Genomic DNA, 17,269 nt, shown 5'->3' with positions numbered 1-17,269 from the left:
CTATAGCATCATCGTTATTAATCATTGGGATTATGTAATTGTGCAGGGAAACCTCAAACTAGAAGAGTTGGGTCATCTTTACAGCTCTACCAATAGATCTGCCGATATCACTGGCCAACAGCATCATGGAACATCCTTAACCTTATGTCCTCTGACAGGTTGAGTGAGTAAACACTGCTCATCCTGTTACAATGTCATGTTCTTGGCATCTGTGAGTTTTATTTTGGCACTTACCACAAACACTGAAAAAAAGATGCGGACCAATCACACTCCTACATATAGCAACATCATAGTAGCCATTTCACCCAGCAGATCAGCAGTGGGCCCCTCAACAATTTTGTTGTTGTAGGTTCAAAAAGAACATATTTGGTCTTCAAAACACCAGATGGCATTAGTGAGAAGCAATCTGTATCCACAGACACCACACTTCACAAGCCAAAAAGGATCAAATAACATACCAGACACTCCATGTCTTTAATGACCAAACAATGAACAGAACATCGTCAAATAATTACTCCAGACATACAGGACTGCCTTAGAAAATTAGAATATTGTGATTTTCTGTAATGCAATTAAAAAAACAAAAATGTCATACATTCTGGATTCATTACAAATCAACTGAAATATTGCAAGCCTTTTATTATTTTAATATTGCTGATCATGGCTTACAGCTTAAGAAAACTCAAATATCCTATCTCAAGAAATTAGAATATTCTGGGAATCTTAATCTTAAACTGTAAGCCATAATCAGCAATATTAAAATAATAAAAGGCTTGCAATATTTCAGTTGATTTGTAATGAATCCAGAATGTATGACATTTTTGTTTTTTTTAATCGCATTACAGAAAATAAAGAACTTTATCACAATATTCTAATTTTCTGAGACAGTCCTGTATAAGAAGTATGACAGATAAACAAAACACCACAATGCAAGTCCTACATACTTGTTGTATGGTGCAATTAGAAAAAAAAGTAAAAAAAAAACAAAAAAAAGTACATCTAATGATGCTCAGTCGGTGTCAAGAGGATACCTGCCCAAATAACATCTAATGATGTCAACATCTGTATTTGATTGTGGAGCTGCAGTGCCAGGGACCATAATTATTGTATTTTATTATTTTTTTTGTATTAAAATGAAACTGAGCTGAAACATATAACTGACACGTACTTTTCATATTATTAGCCACGTTTGAGCAGTATTTACTGAAAGAACAGATCGCCTGCCAGTTAAAATCGCAGTACCTCAGTTGACCACCAGAGGGGAGCAGATACCGCCGAATCACACTGTTGGATCGACGTCTCAGCAAACGCACAGTTTTTTCAACCAGTGCTGTGACCATAAAGACATGCTTTCACAATCTGTCAGGGGGCAGAAAACAATATATTGCAAAACCTAAAGGATTCTAAGATGAAAAACAAACAAAACCAGTTTCGCTGAGGCAAGCCGACCACAGTGTGCGGAGGCGTCTCATGAGACGAGGCTGCTCCAGAACTGGGCTCCCCTACTGTAGCCCACTGCTAAGGGGAAAGGGACTTACACACATTGCAGAGTTTGCCTGGAGGAAGAAAACCACAGTTAAAGTCCATGTGCAAGGCCACAATGACAAGGGCCGCAGGCTGGTACACTCCGCACAAAGGACAATACTCGCCAAAACAGCCCATTTCTTTGTAGAGTTGTTGCAGGTCAGCTTGGTAGAAAATGTACATTTGACAAAAAAAAAAGGAAAAAAACAAACAAGGGAAAAAAAAATAAATGTCACCCTGTCTTTACTCATTTTGTGATGAAGCCCAGTGGTGAGGACACAAAGAAACGAGTCTGCCATAGGCCATGACATGGGTTGTGATGAGGCTGTGAAGATATACTTGTGGTTTTGCCAGTGTGTGTATGAAACATGACTGCTGAAAGACAGAATATAATGTTTTAATGTCTGATGGACAAGTGGTTTCCGTGCAGTGAATTTTAGTGGTCGTGCTGAGTCTGAGTTTAATTACATGTGAATTCTTGAACGGCCGCCGCTGCTGCTGGTCGTTTCATTGAGGAAAAAGAGCTGGATGGATTCAGAACCCGGTAAAGAAAAATATGAAGAATCACATTCACCAATCTGTACTGAATGACACTCATTTATTCTTTATATCAATTGGGAATTTTGAACAAAACCAGTTAAAAAATGACTTTTATTTCCCTTAACACATGCATGTCTGATACCATACTGTTTGGCATTTAAACTATAAAACAATTTAAGATAAGGGGAATAAATGAAAAAAAAAAACAGTTTGGCAAGATACATGCTAATCTGTGATTGCTGAATAGAAGATTGTTGAGCCACTTTCATAGGAAACGTTGTGAATGTCCCCCCTAGTGGGGGTCCTTTAAAACTCAGCAGGAGAACATTAACACACATTGTATATTTATGGAGAATTGGCTTGCCCTCTCACATAAACAATTGCTTGTTTGTATTTTTCAACCCTCGATAAAAATCTTCAGGCTCTATTGGCTGTCTCTATTGTTCAATTTTTGATGACAACAATCAAAACAACAGTGTGTAGGGTAAAGATCAATAGCCTTCTCCACTCCAGAAGGGCAATGAAGAGAATAAGGCGGTGTGAAGATGCATTCCAGCTCAGCTTATCAATACAGTTCAAGATCTTTGAGAAAATAAATGTTCCAGGAGTAACGGTTAATAGCGGTATTCTCTCCTGACATCGTCAGATTGCGCTTGGGTGAAGACCCCCTAAACAGACACTCTCTCACAGAAGACGCGTTTGCCCTGCAGCCTCGTGCAGTAGTGTCCTTCTTCTATTAACCAGGTTGCCTTTGAATCGATACAAAACATAAAAAGTCCTAATCTTTTGAGGTGCTTGCCGCTGATTGCCTATTACACAGTAATATCGCATCTACAGCCCCACGGAGCACGGGGGAGAATCACACTCACATTATCGGAACGCATTACACGCAGCCCCAAACCGGTCCCACAGTAAATCTGAAAGGTTTACAACTGAGCAGGTGGTGTCAGAGGTGGTGCCGGGCCTTTATGAGGGGTGTCGGCTCGCCAGCTAAGAGAAAATTCCACCAGAAAACTGCAGGATATCAGGGGATACGGTTTATCGACTCGTGGAATGAGACACTGCTGGTGTCTTCCTTTGTAGACTCCGGTCTCCAGCCCTCTGGTATGTAGCTTTAGGTTGGAGAAGTTCCATCAGACTCGTTTCTGAGGTGGAGAGACAGCTGCTGTGGTCGTAAACTCGGTTTGAGGACAAAAGTGGATTACTGGTCCAGGTTCTTGGGTCAAAAGTGGAATAAACACATACTCAAAAAGGCACGTGCAGCTCTGCATTTCAAGAGTGAACGGTATCAAACGGGCAGCGTTAAACAGCCACTTATGTCCTTCTGATGTCGGGCCGTCGAAGCCTTTTCTTCAGAAAATCCCCACTTGATCTCGCGTGCCGTCAATTCTCCCGGTAGCGCTGTTGACTCTGCATCTGCTTCTATAAACTTAGCCAGCAGGACAGGTGGAAGATCTGCGAGTCTGGCAAGTTCAGGACTGGAACCGAGGCCACGGATGGAGCAGACTCTGCCAAAGTCCCTCTCAAACTCGCTTCAAGTTCTGGAGGATAGAGGTGGAAAAAGGGAGAACACAAGGATTTTAACTGTTGATCCCAGGAGGACTTAAACAGGAACGGACATTTGGTACTTGCATATCCATCCCACTGGGGTTGTCCCAGCAGCAGGACTACACTTAACCTCTCAACCAGAGACCAAAGGCTTATTTACAAATTATTGGCATTCTTAAATAGTTGGCAGATTGTAGCCTCTAACCCCCACCCCGCTCATCCCCCTGCAGTGCAGACATATGGTCAGAAAGGACTAAATGGTAAACGACTCCTCGCAGATCTGAGCCACATATGAGCATCGTGTGTTTGTGTGTGGCCAGACGATACATACGGCGAACTTGTGAGGATCCACCGGGCGTCTCAGGACCGTGCCTGATGGCAGCCTGTCTATTTAGCAGCAGCCAGCTGAGGTGTGTGCCACTGCCTTCCCTCTCGAGCCCTGCACACTAATTGGTCACAAGGGTCTCATGGTTGACTGTCCAGCCAGATTTCGTCTGTAATAACAGCATCCTGGGATGGGACCTGGGTGTGGTCACCGTGTTCTGACATGGCCGTAATAAAGTCCATACATCCAGGAGAACATGCGGTGTCACAGTTTGTACCATCACTATTAGAAATGTCAATCTAGCTGCATTCACAGTGACATCTGCCAAAAATAATCCACATCAAAATACAGATCCTTGTTGGTTATCTGGATCTCAATAGACAAACAAACTAGTGCTCTTTTAATAAAAATCTACTACACGTATAATACCGTGTGACATTTGTGTGAATTTCTGAAAGTGAAATAGGATACAGAGAATAACAATTAAATAATCCTCATTCTCTCTCATTTGAAACACGCTCAGCATGCCAAACATCCTTACAAAAAGCTTCCACACCCTAATTAGCTAATATGCACTACAGCTTAAAATGCCCCTACTGAACATAGGGCTTTTGCTGGGCATTAAAAGCCTAAATATGTGTTATCAGAGCACCATGGGAAGCAGGATCCTAGGGAAATATAGCTGGCTGACGACTGGGTGTGCTGCAGAGATCACAGACAGGGGGATGGTTTTATTAAAAGAAGGAACAAACCCTTTATCACACCTTGAACACTAAGCCTGTTTTATGTCAGAATGTTTTAATCTTTGTACCACCGGATGGGAAATAATTGCACTTTCTCTTTGAGTCTGTTTCAGAGCCAGTAAAGATGTGTCTGCTTATGCATGAAAGAGGGTCAACGAGAGGGGTGAAGGTGATATGAATGACCATGCAGGGTTTTTTTTGTGTGTTTTTTCATGTCTTTTTAAGTGAAATTGGAAGGAAAGGCAGTCTGTGCAAGTCCATGCAAACCCACTAAATGCTTTGGTGACATAGAACCAAATATACACATATACAGTGTATATATATATATATATATATATATATATATATATATATACACCATATTTTCTGGACTATAAACCGCACCGCATCCGCTCTATTTTTAAAAAAATAATAAAAAAAAGATATACAAGCCGCATCCGCTCTATTTAAAAAAAAAGATATGCAAGCCGCAGATATTTATGTTGTTAGATTAGATATTTACTACATGTACAGAATGATTTTGAACTGTAAATGATGTACATGTTTGTACCTAAATAGATCCTTTCCTAACAGTGTCTTTTAACACGACAGCAACTTTGCTGATTAAAATGGGACAGAATCAAGAGAAAATAACCGGTATTTATTTATCTATTTATCTGTTTGAAATCTGCTTCTACCTACTTCTATCTGCTAAAGAAGAAGTAGCGTATTCTTCTTTGCATTTATTTTGTCTTAGTTTTTATTCTAATTCCGGTTAGAGCGCCCCGAGCGGTGGAAGAAAAATCCACAAAATAGCTGCACCTTTGTATAAACCGTATGGTTCAAAACCTATGAAAAAAGTAGCGGCTTATATTCCAGAAAATACGGTATATATATCACATCACATTGTCCTTCAGCTCCGCTTTAGGCTACATAGACAGTGGTACAGTGGCACTGCCCATGTAGCTCAAATAGCTTCAAATATACTTGCATTAGATGAAACCAGACCATCTATCCAAGAAGACCAGCCATTATTCTGCCTCGTGGCAAGTTTACAGGAAAAAGTTTGCTGGGTAGACTGTAATTTCAAAACCAAACCAGTACCAAAGCCTCAAACACGCACACGCTCTATAAAAATCATACACAATGAACTTATGTGGAGGAGAAGGAGACGTGTTAGTGAAAGCTGTGGTAGAAAGTGACGAAAAGGCTGTGATTGTGTGGAAAGGATGTTGCCTGCTGGGTTTATAGGGATTTTTAGTGGCAAAACCTAGAGCCAGTGGTTTTTCATTCTGCGACACTGCCTTCCAAACTGCTCAAATGAACCACTCAACAAGTTTGTAATTAGCAAGTGTTGGCTCATAAAAAACAAACAAACAAAAACAAAACAACCCAGGTGAACAGACAGAGGCTAAGGGACTGGGTGTGTGCTGTGAAGCTTAATGACCACAAATCACATGACTTCCTGGATATGCAAAAAGCAGCTCAAGCCACAAAGCTGCAGAGAATTATTACACAGCTTTCCAAGTCTTTCCAGGTCTTTCCAGCTCTTTCCAGCACTTTGGAGCTTAAAGTTTTATCTCAGCTCATCTTCAACCTACTATGACAGGATGCAAATATTCATGCATCTCCCTTGTAAAACCCAATGCAAAGTTCACATTGTTTTAGCAAAGTGACCAGCAGGTATCAACCTAGTAACCTGTTTGTAAGACACTTGACCAATGATATAACATAAGTGCAAACGCTGCCATAATGAAATAAAAGCCAGAGGTTAAAGCTTGCTGATTTTTTCACACCATCTTCCTATTTGTACCAGATAGAAAGATGCTGGACTTATCTGAAATGTAGCTACAAAAACTATAAAGGATCACTAAGATTATTGATGGATTGAATGCGTTATAATTTAGCAAACAAATAAAAACACTTTCAGTTCCCTTAAAGTTAGAAAATGTGTTTTCCTCAGGTTAAGTTTTATGTCGGAGTGCCAGCTCACTTTGCTCTCGGTCAGCATATGTACCGGTAGCAGTGGACGCCTACAATTACCACTAGATCCAAAGGCTTTATATTTAAAAAAGGACCATAGTCCCTTCAATTTACATTTTTTTATTGATTTGATCCTTCATTTTTAACTTTATGTGCCAATGTACAAATGGGGAAGCGTGTCCAAACTTGTGGTCTGTACTGTAGATGTGTTTGATGTTTGCAGTGATTTTGAAATTCTTAGCTTTATGTTGTTATTTAGCTCTTCAAAAGTCATTGAGGAGCTAAATTTGTGAATTTAGTTTTATGGAATCAAAAATCTAAACCCCAGCATGTTTTAAACATTTATTTATTTATCAGTCGCATTGGGACTTCTGTGTGTTTTGTGTGTTCATGGCAGTGGGTGATGAAGAGGCTCCAACATTTTCTTCCTCTCTTACTACATGCAGACTATACGAAGTGACGATATAATTTAGAGGTAACTACTTGGAATTAAAGCTGCAAGCAGCGATGAACGTTCAGGCGTGCTGCAGTGGAAGCGCTTGTATGGCTTGCATGTAGATTCTTCAGGCCTGGACATTTAGTGGATGACACCACCCACGACTCTCTATGTCAAACCATTCAAAAGTTATGGCAGAAAGTAGGAACTATCAAATATCGACCCATCAGAAGAAGGGGCGGGGCTAATTTGCACCAATTATGGTCAAGGACTCAAAACCGAGTCCGATGACACCACCCACGAGTCTTTATGTTAAACCATTCAAAGGTTATGGCAGAAAGTAGGAACTATCAAATATGCACCAATCAGATGAAGCGGGAGCGCGTTTTTTGGCATCTATCGTTGCCACGGTAACGCTTTTGACTGAAAAAAGTAATGCGCATCGTCGCAGGATGGAGACGCAAATTTTGATGTACAACACACCTGGGTGCACATTACGGTTCGGGCGAAGAAGCGGCCGAAGAAATGGCATAAATTGCGCCAAAATTACACGATTAATTCAAAATGGCCGACTTCCTGTTCGGTTTCGGCCATGGCGCCATGAGACTTTTCTTTAAGTTGCTACATGATACAGGTGTGTACCGATTTTCGTGCATGTACGTCAAACCGTATTGTGGGGCTTGAGGCACAAAGTTTTCTAGGAGGCGCTGTTGAGCCATTAGGCCACGCCCATTAATGCAAACTATTAAATATCACATTTTTCACCAGGCCTGGCTTGCGTGCAAAATTTGGTGACTTTTGGGGCACGTTTAGTGGGGCAAAAAGGCCCTCATTTCGTCCAAAAAAATAAAAACGAGAAAAATAAAAACGAGGAAAAAAAAAAAAAAAGGAAAAATTCCTACAGATACAATAGGGCCTTCGCACTGTAAGTGCTTAGGCCCTAATTAGTTTGTGGTAGTGTTATACGGTTTGAACAAGAGCAACAGATCAAGACATTATGTGCAAAGTTGCGTTCTTGCTTCAAAGAAAGCCTCTTGGTTTCAGCAGGTTCAAAGTTATTCTGAGTAATCTGGTGTGTTTGTGTTTAGAAAGTCAGAATGCGACCCATATGCACGGCTCGGGTTGAGTCAATAATAAATCATCTTCTGACAAGGAACAAACAGGCTAACTGTGTGTAGCTGAATATGGGTCTGTAGGGCGGTTGTTTTGAAATACTGCATTCTGGCACACACATTTTCTGCCTTATTGGGTGTAAAAACGCTATAAAGCCGGTGTCAAATTGGGCCTACTTGAGGTAACATGACGTAAGGATATATACGTTCTCTCAGCTCCTCTGAATCTGTTTGTTTTCCGGCATCCTTTGACTGTCACTGCAGAAATGAACAAAGAAAAATAGCTTTCATTAAGTGATTCATCCAGTGAGCTTTGACACCGCTTTTTACAAAATGTCTTTTTTCCTGAGATTGGAGGCGTGAGACAGCACAGGTGGACAGATGGAAATTCGGCTTCGCTGTGGAGTCACATAAAGTCAGTGCGGAGTCTTTCAAGTACACATGCGCTTACAAATCCTCCACAGACTCGCTCTGAATTTGTTTTGGACCCGAATGTCTCCTCGGTGCATCCTGAATGCACACACACCTGCATTCGGCACCGTCTACTTTCAATTAGATCAGCCGGGGTGCCCGTTGAAACCAAGGCTGAGCGGCCTCTTTGAGAAAACCTTTCTATTGTAAGTAACAAGTTGAGACAAGATGTTTAAAGGTTTCATTCGAGCCATATGTCACGTCTATCAGCTGTAAATCCTAAAGCAAGTAAAAAATGTAGGGAGGGGGGGTGTGCAGTCACATTTTGCTCCAGTGTTGTCTGTCTGCGTGCTGACAGCAGCGGTTGCAAGGCTGTGACTGCTAGCGCCAGAGGTGTTACTTTTTCTCCTTTGACTTTTTGGATTCGTCACCCCGTGAGCATCGGCTGTGACCCATGAACGTGCCCACGGGTGAGCTTGGAGGGCTTGTATGAGCGTGCAGCGCAAGGCAACAGATTCATATTCAATGATGAGTAAGTAAAAGGTTTTAGGGAAGCTTTCCCAGCCGTCCGTAATCAAAGCCGCACACATGCCAAGAGTTAAGATTTATGTTTAAGTAAATTGACGATCCAGTTGCATATTTAGTGGTTAATATGAAAATAATTAACCTTTAAACTAGTTGATGCATTTGCAAGTGCCAAAAATGACATTTTTAGTTATTTATTGCATTAACTATTTTGTTGGTATATTATTTAGTTCTAATAATAATCCAGTGACATTTCTCACGGGAATAACTGAAGATGTAACTAACAAGCATCATTTATCAAAAAATAATGTTCAGTTTGAGCTGCATAATTAGGTGAGAACAAAAACCCCACTGTTCTTCTGTCAGGCCTAGTGAGACGTATTCCAAACAGATCGACCTTTTCCAATTCAGTTCTGGTAACCATATTTCATCGTTCTGAAAATGATAAGTCAAATCAAAGTTAAAAATGACAGTTAGATGGCCGGCTTGGCAAAGATTCAAAAATGTTAATTGACTGCCTCGGCAAGGGCTTGACAACTGACTCTGAGTGATCGATGTGCTTGTTGCCCTTTTCTCTCGGAGAGAACGTCTCTCAGACTAAAACAAATAACCGCTCTGCATTCATCTTGACGAGAACCGTAGAATCATGGGAGCCGGAGACGGCGGCATATAAAAGTATAATGATGACAAAAGACTGTGCCAGCTGCTTGGGTTACCGTACACACTGCAGACACAACAAATGGTTTACAATAATTAAACACAGGAAGAAGAGGGGTTACTCTAGAGAGACTGTTTCCTTGAATACTTTATGCAAACTTAACCAATGTTAGCTCAAACTTTCTTTGAAAAGAGAGCGCGGCGCGATGCAGGCTGTCACTTTGTTTCATTAACACTGTCATGGAGCTCAACGCTGCATCTCAGCAACGTTGCGGTTGACAAGGTCGCTTCTGTGGGCTAAACATCTGTTGTTCGCTCTAAATTATCAATTGACATAAACAGTCTAATGTTTTCACTCTTAATGAATGAAAGCATGAGATTGTTTGAAATATTTTCACACCATCATCAGCAATTATGTTATAACCATCAATAGGGGAAGTGAATCTAACTTGTTATCTTCCCACAATGCAAAGCTCTGCTTAGTAGTGACTTCCACTGATTCTAATGCGACTGATCTTCCAATCACTCCCAATACTTTCTAATTACTATTACTTATCCCTATATTACTGGTATCTGTATCATTAATATTACTCTTTTTGTTAGTTGTGTAAATTCACTAAAGGCCGTCGTAAACCACATAATTTTATTACAGAAACTTTCTTTAACATAACCCTCCAGATTTATCTGGATATAATACTGGCACTATGGTATAAATCTAAGAAAAAATACTAATAAACACGAATGAATCAAGTAGAGCTATTACAAGAGCCATAACTCAAAAGGTTTTAAATCTTTAAGAGCAGAAACAGTTGAGATACGCTCCTGCCCTAATGAGTCTGCGCTGATGTTTTCCACTAGCGGGAGTTCTGGATAAAACCTGTAACAGCTCACTGTCTCCTCAGCCCATGATACTGTAGCACCACACGGGAGCCGACGGAACGAACAACACGACTGACCACGAGGTGGCGGTGATGCAGATTTATTTGCTGTTCGCAAACGGCCAGCAGAATAAAAGGAAATGGAGAAGGAGAAGAAAGAGAAGAAGATATATGTAAACAAGGGATGCTACTTGTGTTTTTGTTTACTTTTTTTTACATACACCTGAAGCAATTGAGATTAAAAGAACCCCCCCCACACACACACACACCCCATCAGACCTCTAAATTGGTTTAATAAGTCAACAAGCCTGGATCCGACTCTTTGGCCCATCTGTCGTTTTTTTCATCGAGTGTACTCACAGCAAAATGTTCCAAGTTCCAAGGAATTGTGTTCACATGATATATGCTCACGTGAGAGTGCTGAACATAACCATATTTTCCGCACTATAAGGCGCACCTAAAAGCCTTTAATTTTCTCAAAAACCGGCAGTGCGCCTTATAATGCAGTGCGCCTTATATATGATCATTACGGTAATTTCTGTTACTGTAGTCAGGGGATTGTAGCTACTGTAGTTGGTGTCGCTGAAGCAACGGCGCTAAAAACGTCAGGAATCGTTACAGACGTTAAAGACAACATCAGCGACGCTGACTCGCATAATGGCGACTTTGACGAGACGGAGCAAAGCTGGTTTTGATTTTGTTAATAAAGTTCGACATACAGTACTTTTCTTCTTGTTTTTTTTTTTGCATTCGCTGTAGGATTTTGTAGCATTTCCTGTAGCGCAGCTTCATCAGGTAGATACGTAACTCAACCCCAGCCACTATAGTATGGTATTTTACCATATATTTAGTGCGCTGTTGTGCAACTCGAGGTAGCTTGGCTGTCCAGTTATCAAGGCTAATGATAATTCTATTAAAGAATTATTAATAATTAATAAAGTTGACTATTTATCAAATTGTATTATCAAAAATGATAATTCTCGTAGGGGCACCACCGCCGGGGCCTTACTTCCGGTGGGATTCGATAACTAACAGCAGAAAATCAGTCTCATTATGATTTGAATTATCCTGCAGAACAGCAAATCTTACAGAATAACAGTGAAGGCGTGATATCCGAACACTAGGCTCTGCCTAAACAAATCAATTTGTGACCAAATCTTGCATGAAATAACACAACCACTCATAAAGAAATCAATCAGAATTTATTTACATACGGGTGTCAAAAGATGATAAACGCAACACCCAAATAAACCTGATGGCAAAAAGGGCTTCAGTATCATAAAACAATTAATTAACTAGAAAAACATCACTAGAAAAATAGGACATGAAAGTTAAATACATGGAATGAAAAAGAAAAGAAATCAAGCAATAATAACGAAGATACAGAACATCTACAGTTCAAACGAGGCTCCTGTGGTCTTTTAAAGATGGACGCGCCCTCTTGGCCACGTGCAATTAGAACGGATGGTGATCCCGGTGTTAAACCGTGATCAACTGCAGAAAACAGCGCCTTAAAACATGAATGACTAGCAATGAGTAGTGACTACAAATTAATGAAAACAGTCCTTATAATGATGGTGGTGTAATCTCAGCTCTGAACACAGATTTAGCTCTGTAACACTCCCAGTTAAACTCATACACCCAGGTCTCAAAACCTCACGCCTCCTCGGGTCTCCGGGTGCCGATCAGGGGTTCCTGCCGGGTCTTTGGTCGGAGTCCGATCCCAGAGAGTCCTCCCGCCTCTCCCGCTCCTCCTCCTGACTCTGGAATCACGAGAGGACGGGGGTACAGCTGAAGCAGCCGGCGCTCCAGCTCCGGTCCGGAGGCTATCACGTCGTCTCGGGGGCGCGCGGGGCCAGTCTACTTCTTCTGAGTGCTGGTGCCCGTCGGCCTGAGCGCGTGGCCCCGGGACGGGCAGCGGGATGCGTCTCGGTTCTGCGCGGGGCAGGCTGTCCACAGGTCCTTTCAGGTGAAGTTTAAGAGCAGAGAGAGAGGTTAGGAAAGAAGAACGGGTCTCACCCTGGGCCGGGGCCGAGCTTCGAAGCGGCTTCCCCCCCCTTTCCAGCTCCCAGGGACCGGGGACACGTGAAGCAGGACTCTGGATGAAAAGTTGAGACCGGGAGCTGATGGGGGCGGCTCCGTGCACCGCGGCTTCAACGGGCTGCAGGTCCACCGGAGCGGCCCGATGGGGCCTTACACCTCCCCCCAGCCGGGGGGAGAAAGGGAGATGGGATCTTGGCCCAGAGCCAAACGATCCAGCTCGGATGAGAGGGTGATCGGAAGAGAGAAGCAGAGGAGCAGCGGCAGGGGTTTTGATCCTACGCGCGCTGCGGTGACGTCATCGGTGCCTCATTGCGATTGGATGAACGCCGCTTGTAGGCGCCACCCCCCCCCGCAAGGCATGCTGGGGGTTGTAGTTCAGGCAACAGCGCCATTTTATGAGGCACATTAAAGCGGAAAAGGGGGGGTTCAAAGAAGCAGTACCATTTTGAGGTCTGGTTTTGGCTCCGCTGCATCCCGACCCCTGCTTAGGTGTCATAAAACCCCCAAGGAAGTCTGTTTTCCCTGGCAGAAACCCTGCTGGGTCCTTGTTTTGATCTCCGGCCATGCCGTGGGGGTCGTAAACGGACTATCTCGACCCAGGCCGAGATAACCAGGAGTTAGCAGCAGGGGGTCGCAGGACTTCAGGAAGAAGGGGCAAAGTCTGGTTTTACAGGTCCTCAAAATCACAAAATATTCATACATTTATAAGTCCAGATTTCACATGGGCGACGCACAACAGCGCCTTATAATGCGGTGCGCCTTATAGTGCGGCAAGTACGGTAATTTAGAAATCCCACTCCTCAGACCCTGACACCGCCCGGTAGTTCCTGTTGACCAAGCTACGTTTCCTACTACAGAAACGTTTTTCGCCCCGTAAATGTTCCTGAAGGCCACTTTTGTAGTGCCGTTCCTGGTAATAGAGACATGTTCACGATCCGGCCTTGAAAAACTACCCAGAACTCCCAGTAGTGGAGACTTTCCTCTTAGGAACATCGTGTCTCAGACTGACACAGAAAAACTGATCGATGCGTTTGTTACCTCAGGATTGGACTGTTGTAATTCTTTATTGTTGGGTTGTCCCAAAAAATATCTAAAAAACCTCCAGCTCATCCAAAATGCTGAAGACAGAGATGAGAACTGACAGGAGAGACAATATTTCCCCCAGTTTTTAGCTTTTCTTCATTGGCTACACATAAAATCCAGAATAGAATTTAAAATTCTTCTCCTCCCATACAAAGCTCTTAATGATCAAGCCCCATCACAGCTTAAAGAGCTCTTTACTGTAGGTCTATATTTTCCAAGCAGAGTACTTTGCTCTCAGACAGCAGATTATTTGTGGTCCAGAGAGTTTCTAAATGTAGGATGAGGAGTAGAGGCTTCAGTAATCAGGTTCCTCTCCTCTGGAACCAGCTGCCAGCTTGTGTTCGGGAATGTGTAAGAAAATGTGTAAGCTTAAAACCCTCCTTTTAGATTACGCGTATGTTTAGGGATGGCTCAGGTGTCCTGAACCATCTCTTATTTATGCTGCCATAGGCCTATACTGCAGGGGGGCCTCCCATGATGCATGCATGATGCATGCATGATGCATCTCACTCTGTTCTCTTCTACTCCAATGCTATTGTTGTTGTTATTAACCTGTTCCTTCTTCCCAGCAGGTGTCCCTGACCTACAGTCTTTGTTCTTTTCTCCTCATTCCTGTCCTCTCAACCTCCGAGCGGTTGAGGCAGATGGCCGTCCTTCCTAAGTCTGGTTCTGCCAGAGAAAGTTTTGATGCAATCTGTTGGTTTCCTTAGCTTGGCCTTCACTATAATTGTTATTAGGGCCCGAGCACTGACAGTGCGAAGGCCCTATTGTATCTGTATGTTCTCGTTCTCGTTCTCCTTCCGACGAAATGAGGGCCTTTTTGTTCCCTAAACGTGCCCCAAAAGTCACCAAATTTTGCACGCAAGCCAGGGTCGGCGAAAAATTTGATATTTAATGGTTTGCATTAATGGGCGTGGCCTAATGGCTCAACAGCGCCCACTAGAAAACTTTGTACCTCAAGCCCCACAATACGGTTTGACGTACATGCACGAAAATCGGTACACACCTGTATCATGTCGCAACTTAAAGAAAAGTCTCTTGGCGCCATGGCCGAAACCTAACAGGAAGTTGGCCATTTTGATCCTGCGACAATGCACATTACTTTTCTCAGTCAAAACCGTTACCGTGGCGACGATAGATGCCAAAAAGTGCGCCCCCCCTTCATCTGATGGGTCGATATTTGATAGTTTCTATTTTCTGCCATATTTTTTTAATGGTTTGACATAAAGACTCGTGGGTGGTGTCATCAGACTCGGTTTTGAGTCCTTGACCATAATTGGTGCAAATTAGCCTCACCCGTTCTTCTGATTGGTCGATATTTGATAGTTTCTATTTTCTGCCATATTTTTTGAATGATTTGACATAAAGAGTCATGGGTGGTGTCATCAGACTTTTGAGTCCTTGACCTTTATTGGTGAAAGTTGCACGCGCGAGGGCCCGTTCATCGCTGCTTGCAGCTTTAATTTTTATTGGCTTTGTAGTAATTTGGCGTTGAACTGTATTCTTGAAGTGCCTTAAGATGACAGTTGTTGTGATTTGATGCGATATAATTAAAGCAGAAGTAATTGAACTGAACTTGACTGAATAACTGGGAACCAATATTAGGCAAGTTGTTTTAATGTTCTTGCCGATTGATGGTTGTATCTTCATTGACATACCTTGAATTATCTGCCATGCCAGGGGGTGGCTGCACTTGTAGAACACTCTTGCACACAGCGGGACCAGTTCAGTATCCACCATCTTCATCGCCTTCATGAACATGGCACCAACTTGCTCCGTTAAACACTTCACATCAGTGGTCTTCAGGCTGTCAACTGGACTAGCAGCCAGAGAGATTGAGAGGGAACCACTGCGTTTGTCAGCCGACAGTACGGTGTGGCACTCGATGGATCCGCATGCCACCTTGGCAGCCATGTCATGGGAAGTTCTTCTGCTGGGATCATCCTTGACTGCAGTCACGTGCAGCTCAACCGCTGCATCCCTGGGTAAGGCGGGCACCACTGCAATCAATAATGGCACCGGTTTGATCTCGGATTCCCACAGCAGCTCCTGCAATGTAGACAGATGGTATTCAAATGAACCGCATGGGAAATTATATACCATTCGCTGCCACAAACAACAATCAATCAAATGTATGGCCCTCCTGCTGAGACGCATGCTGCGGTCTCTGAACACAAACACTAACCCATCAACATTATTGTAAAGCCAATCATAAAAATGCTACCACACAACACTAGAAGAGGCTTTTTACTTGACAGACTGACAGGCCATCAATTAATGCTAGACTGTGAAGTGACCCTTAGTAATGATAGTGTACAGACAATTTAGAAAAGAATCCAGCGTTTGTAGCAACCATACATAAAATGCACAAATGAATTCACTTCAAGACGCATTTGCCATCATGACAGGTTTTATCCAAGAGGGCTTCTCACCTTTCTGAGATGATCACTCACAACATTTTAAAGGCTGTTTCACCACAATTTGGTCCACAGAAGCAAAAATATCTCTTTTTTTTCCCCCCCTCTCCCTCCTTTGGACCGAGAGCTATTAGTAGTAAGAAAATGTCTTGGAACAGTGCTACAATGTGGCCCTCTAATAATACTTGGCTGTGGCTTCATCTGCTAATGGGAGAGAAATGAGTGTTTTATGTAACCGTCATTTCAGTCGGAGTCGATAGGGCAAAAACACTTAACCCCTTTTTCAATTTGTTGGATCAATTTTCATCCACTTACACCCCACTTCGTAAATGCAGAATAATAACAGGTTACTTACATTTTATTTTGATATTCACTCACTCACACACACACACACACACAAAAAAAGAAGAAATCATTGACAAGAGCAGATTCCAGCCTCTTTGTCCCTTCAACGAGAAGACCCTTCATGACCCAATCTGTCAGAATCACTGAAGCAGCACTTACTTTCAGATTAAACTTAAGCAAACACATCACTGAGTATCAACAGCCAACATATCACTTTGAAAAAAAACAAAGGTAAGTGTCTTTAACGAGCGTGGGTGAAGGGGGTTAAGATTCCTAAGCTTATTCTACAGAAAACTTACTTGTAGTCGTCAAAAACAATCAAAAGAAGCAGACAACAATAGCCCTGTCTGCGCAGACGTCCTGGCACGTCAGACAAAGTGACAGCACATATACGTGTCCAGTGCTTTGATAAATGTTATATTAGCACTTCAAACACAGGTTAGGTATTCTCCTAGAGGGAAGTGCTCCTGTGCTTGTCAATAGCGATTGAACGTGCAACTGAGAGTGCAAAGTGGGGACAGGAATGACAGGACGGGGAGTTCTTGCTCAGCCAGGCTTAAAGGCCACCCTGCAGGCCTTGGGTGGCGAGGTACCATACATACCCGGCCGACGCTGTGCAGAGACATTCGAGGACTTCTGCACCGGGCTCCGGCCTCTGGCAGGATTTCATTGCCATGGCACAGTTGCTGACTTTTTATAAGAGCTGTCAGATGAGGTTAC

General features: G+C 42.7%; 1 protein-coding gene across 2 annotated transcripts in view; it reads right to left on the bottom strand.

Annotated features, from left to right (window-relative positions):
• Positions 1-2,121: 2,121 nt before the first annotated feature.
• dph6 (diphthamine biosynthesis 6) overlaps positions 2,122-17,269 on the bottom strand; it is a 71,309-nt gene continuing 56,161 nt past the window's right edge. Inside the window, exons 14-15 of one of the 2 annotated variants that reach the window (XM_061744265.1) lie at positions 15,446-15,836; positions 2,122-3,605 (exon numbers count right to left, since the gene is read on the bottom strand). In XM_061744265.1, the coding sequence (XP_061600249.1) occupies positions 3,487-3,605; positions 15,446-15,836 (510 nt within the window). In that variant the 3' untranslated portion in view covers positions 2,122-3,486. Of the gene's footprint in view, positions 3,606-12,006; positions 12,624-15,445; positions 15,837-17,269 lie in introns of those variants that run through there. The other variant, XM_061744264.1, reaches the window with a different exon arrangement.

This window comes from Cololabis saira, chromosome 16 (assembly GCF_033807715.1).
Source record: "Cololabis saira isolate AMF1-May2022 chromosome 16, fColSai1.1, whole genome shotgun sequence".
Lineage (NCBI taxonomy): Eukaryota > Metazoa > Chordata > Actinopteri > Beloniformes > Belonidae > Cololabis > Cololabis saira.
This window is presented reverse-complemented; position numbering and strand designations above follow the sequence as displayed.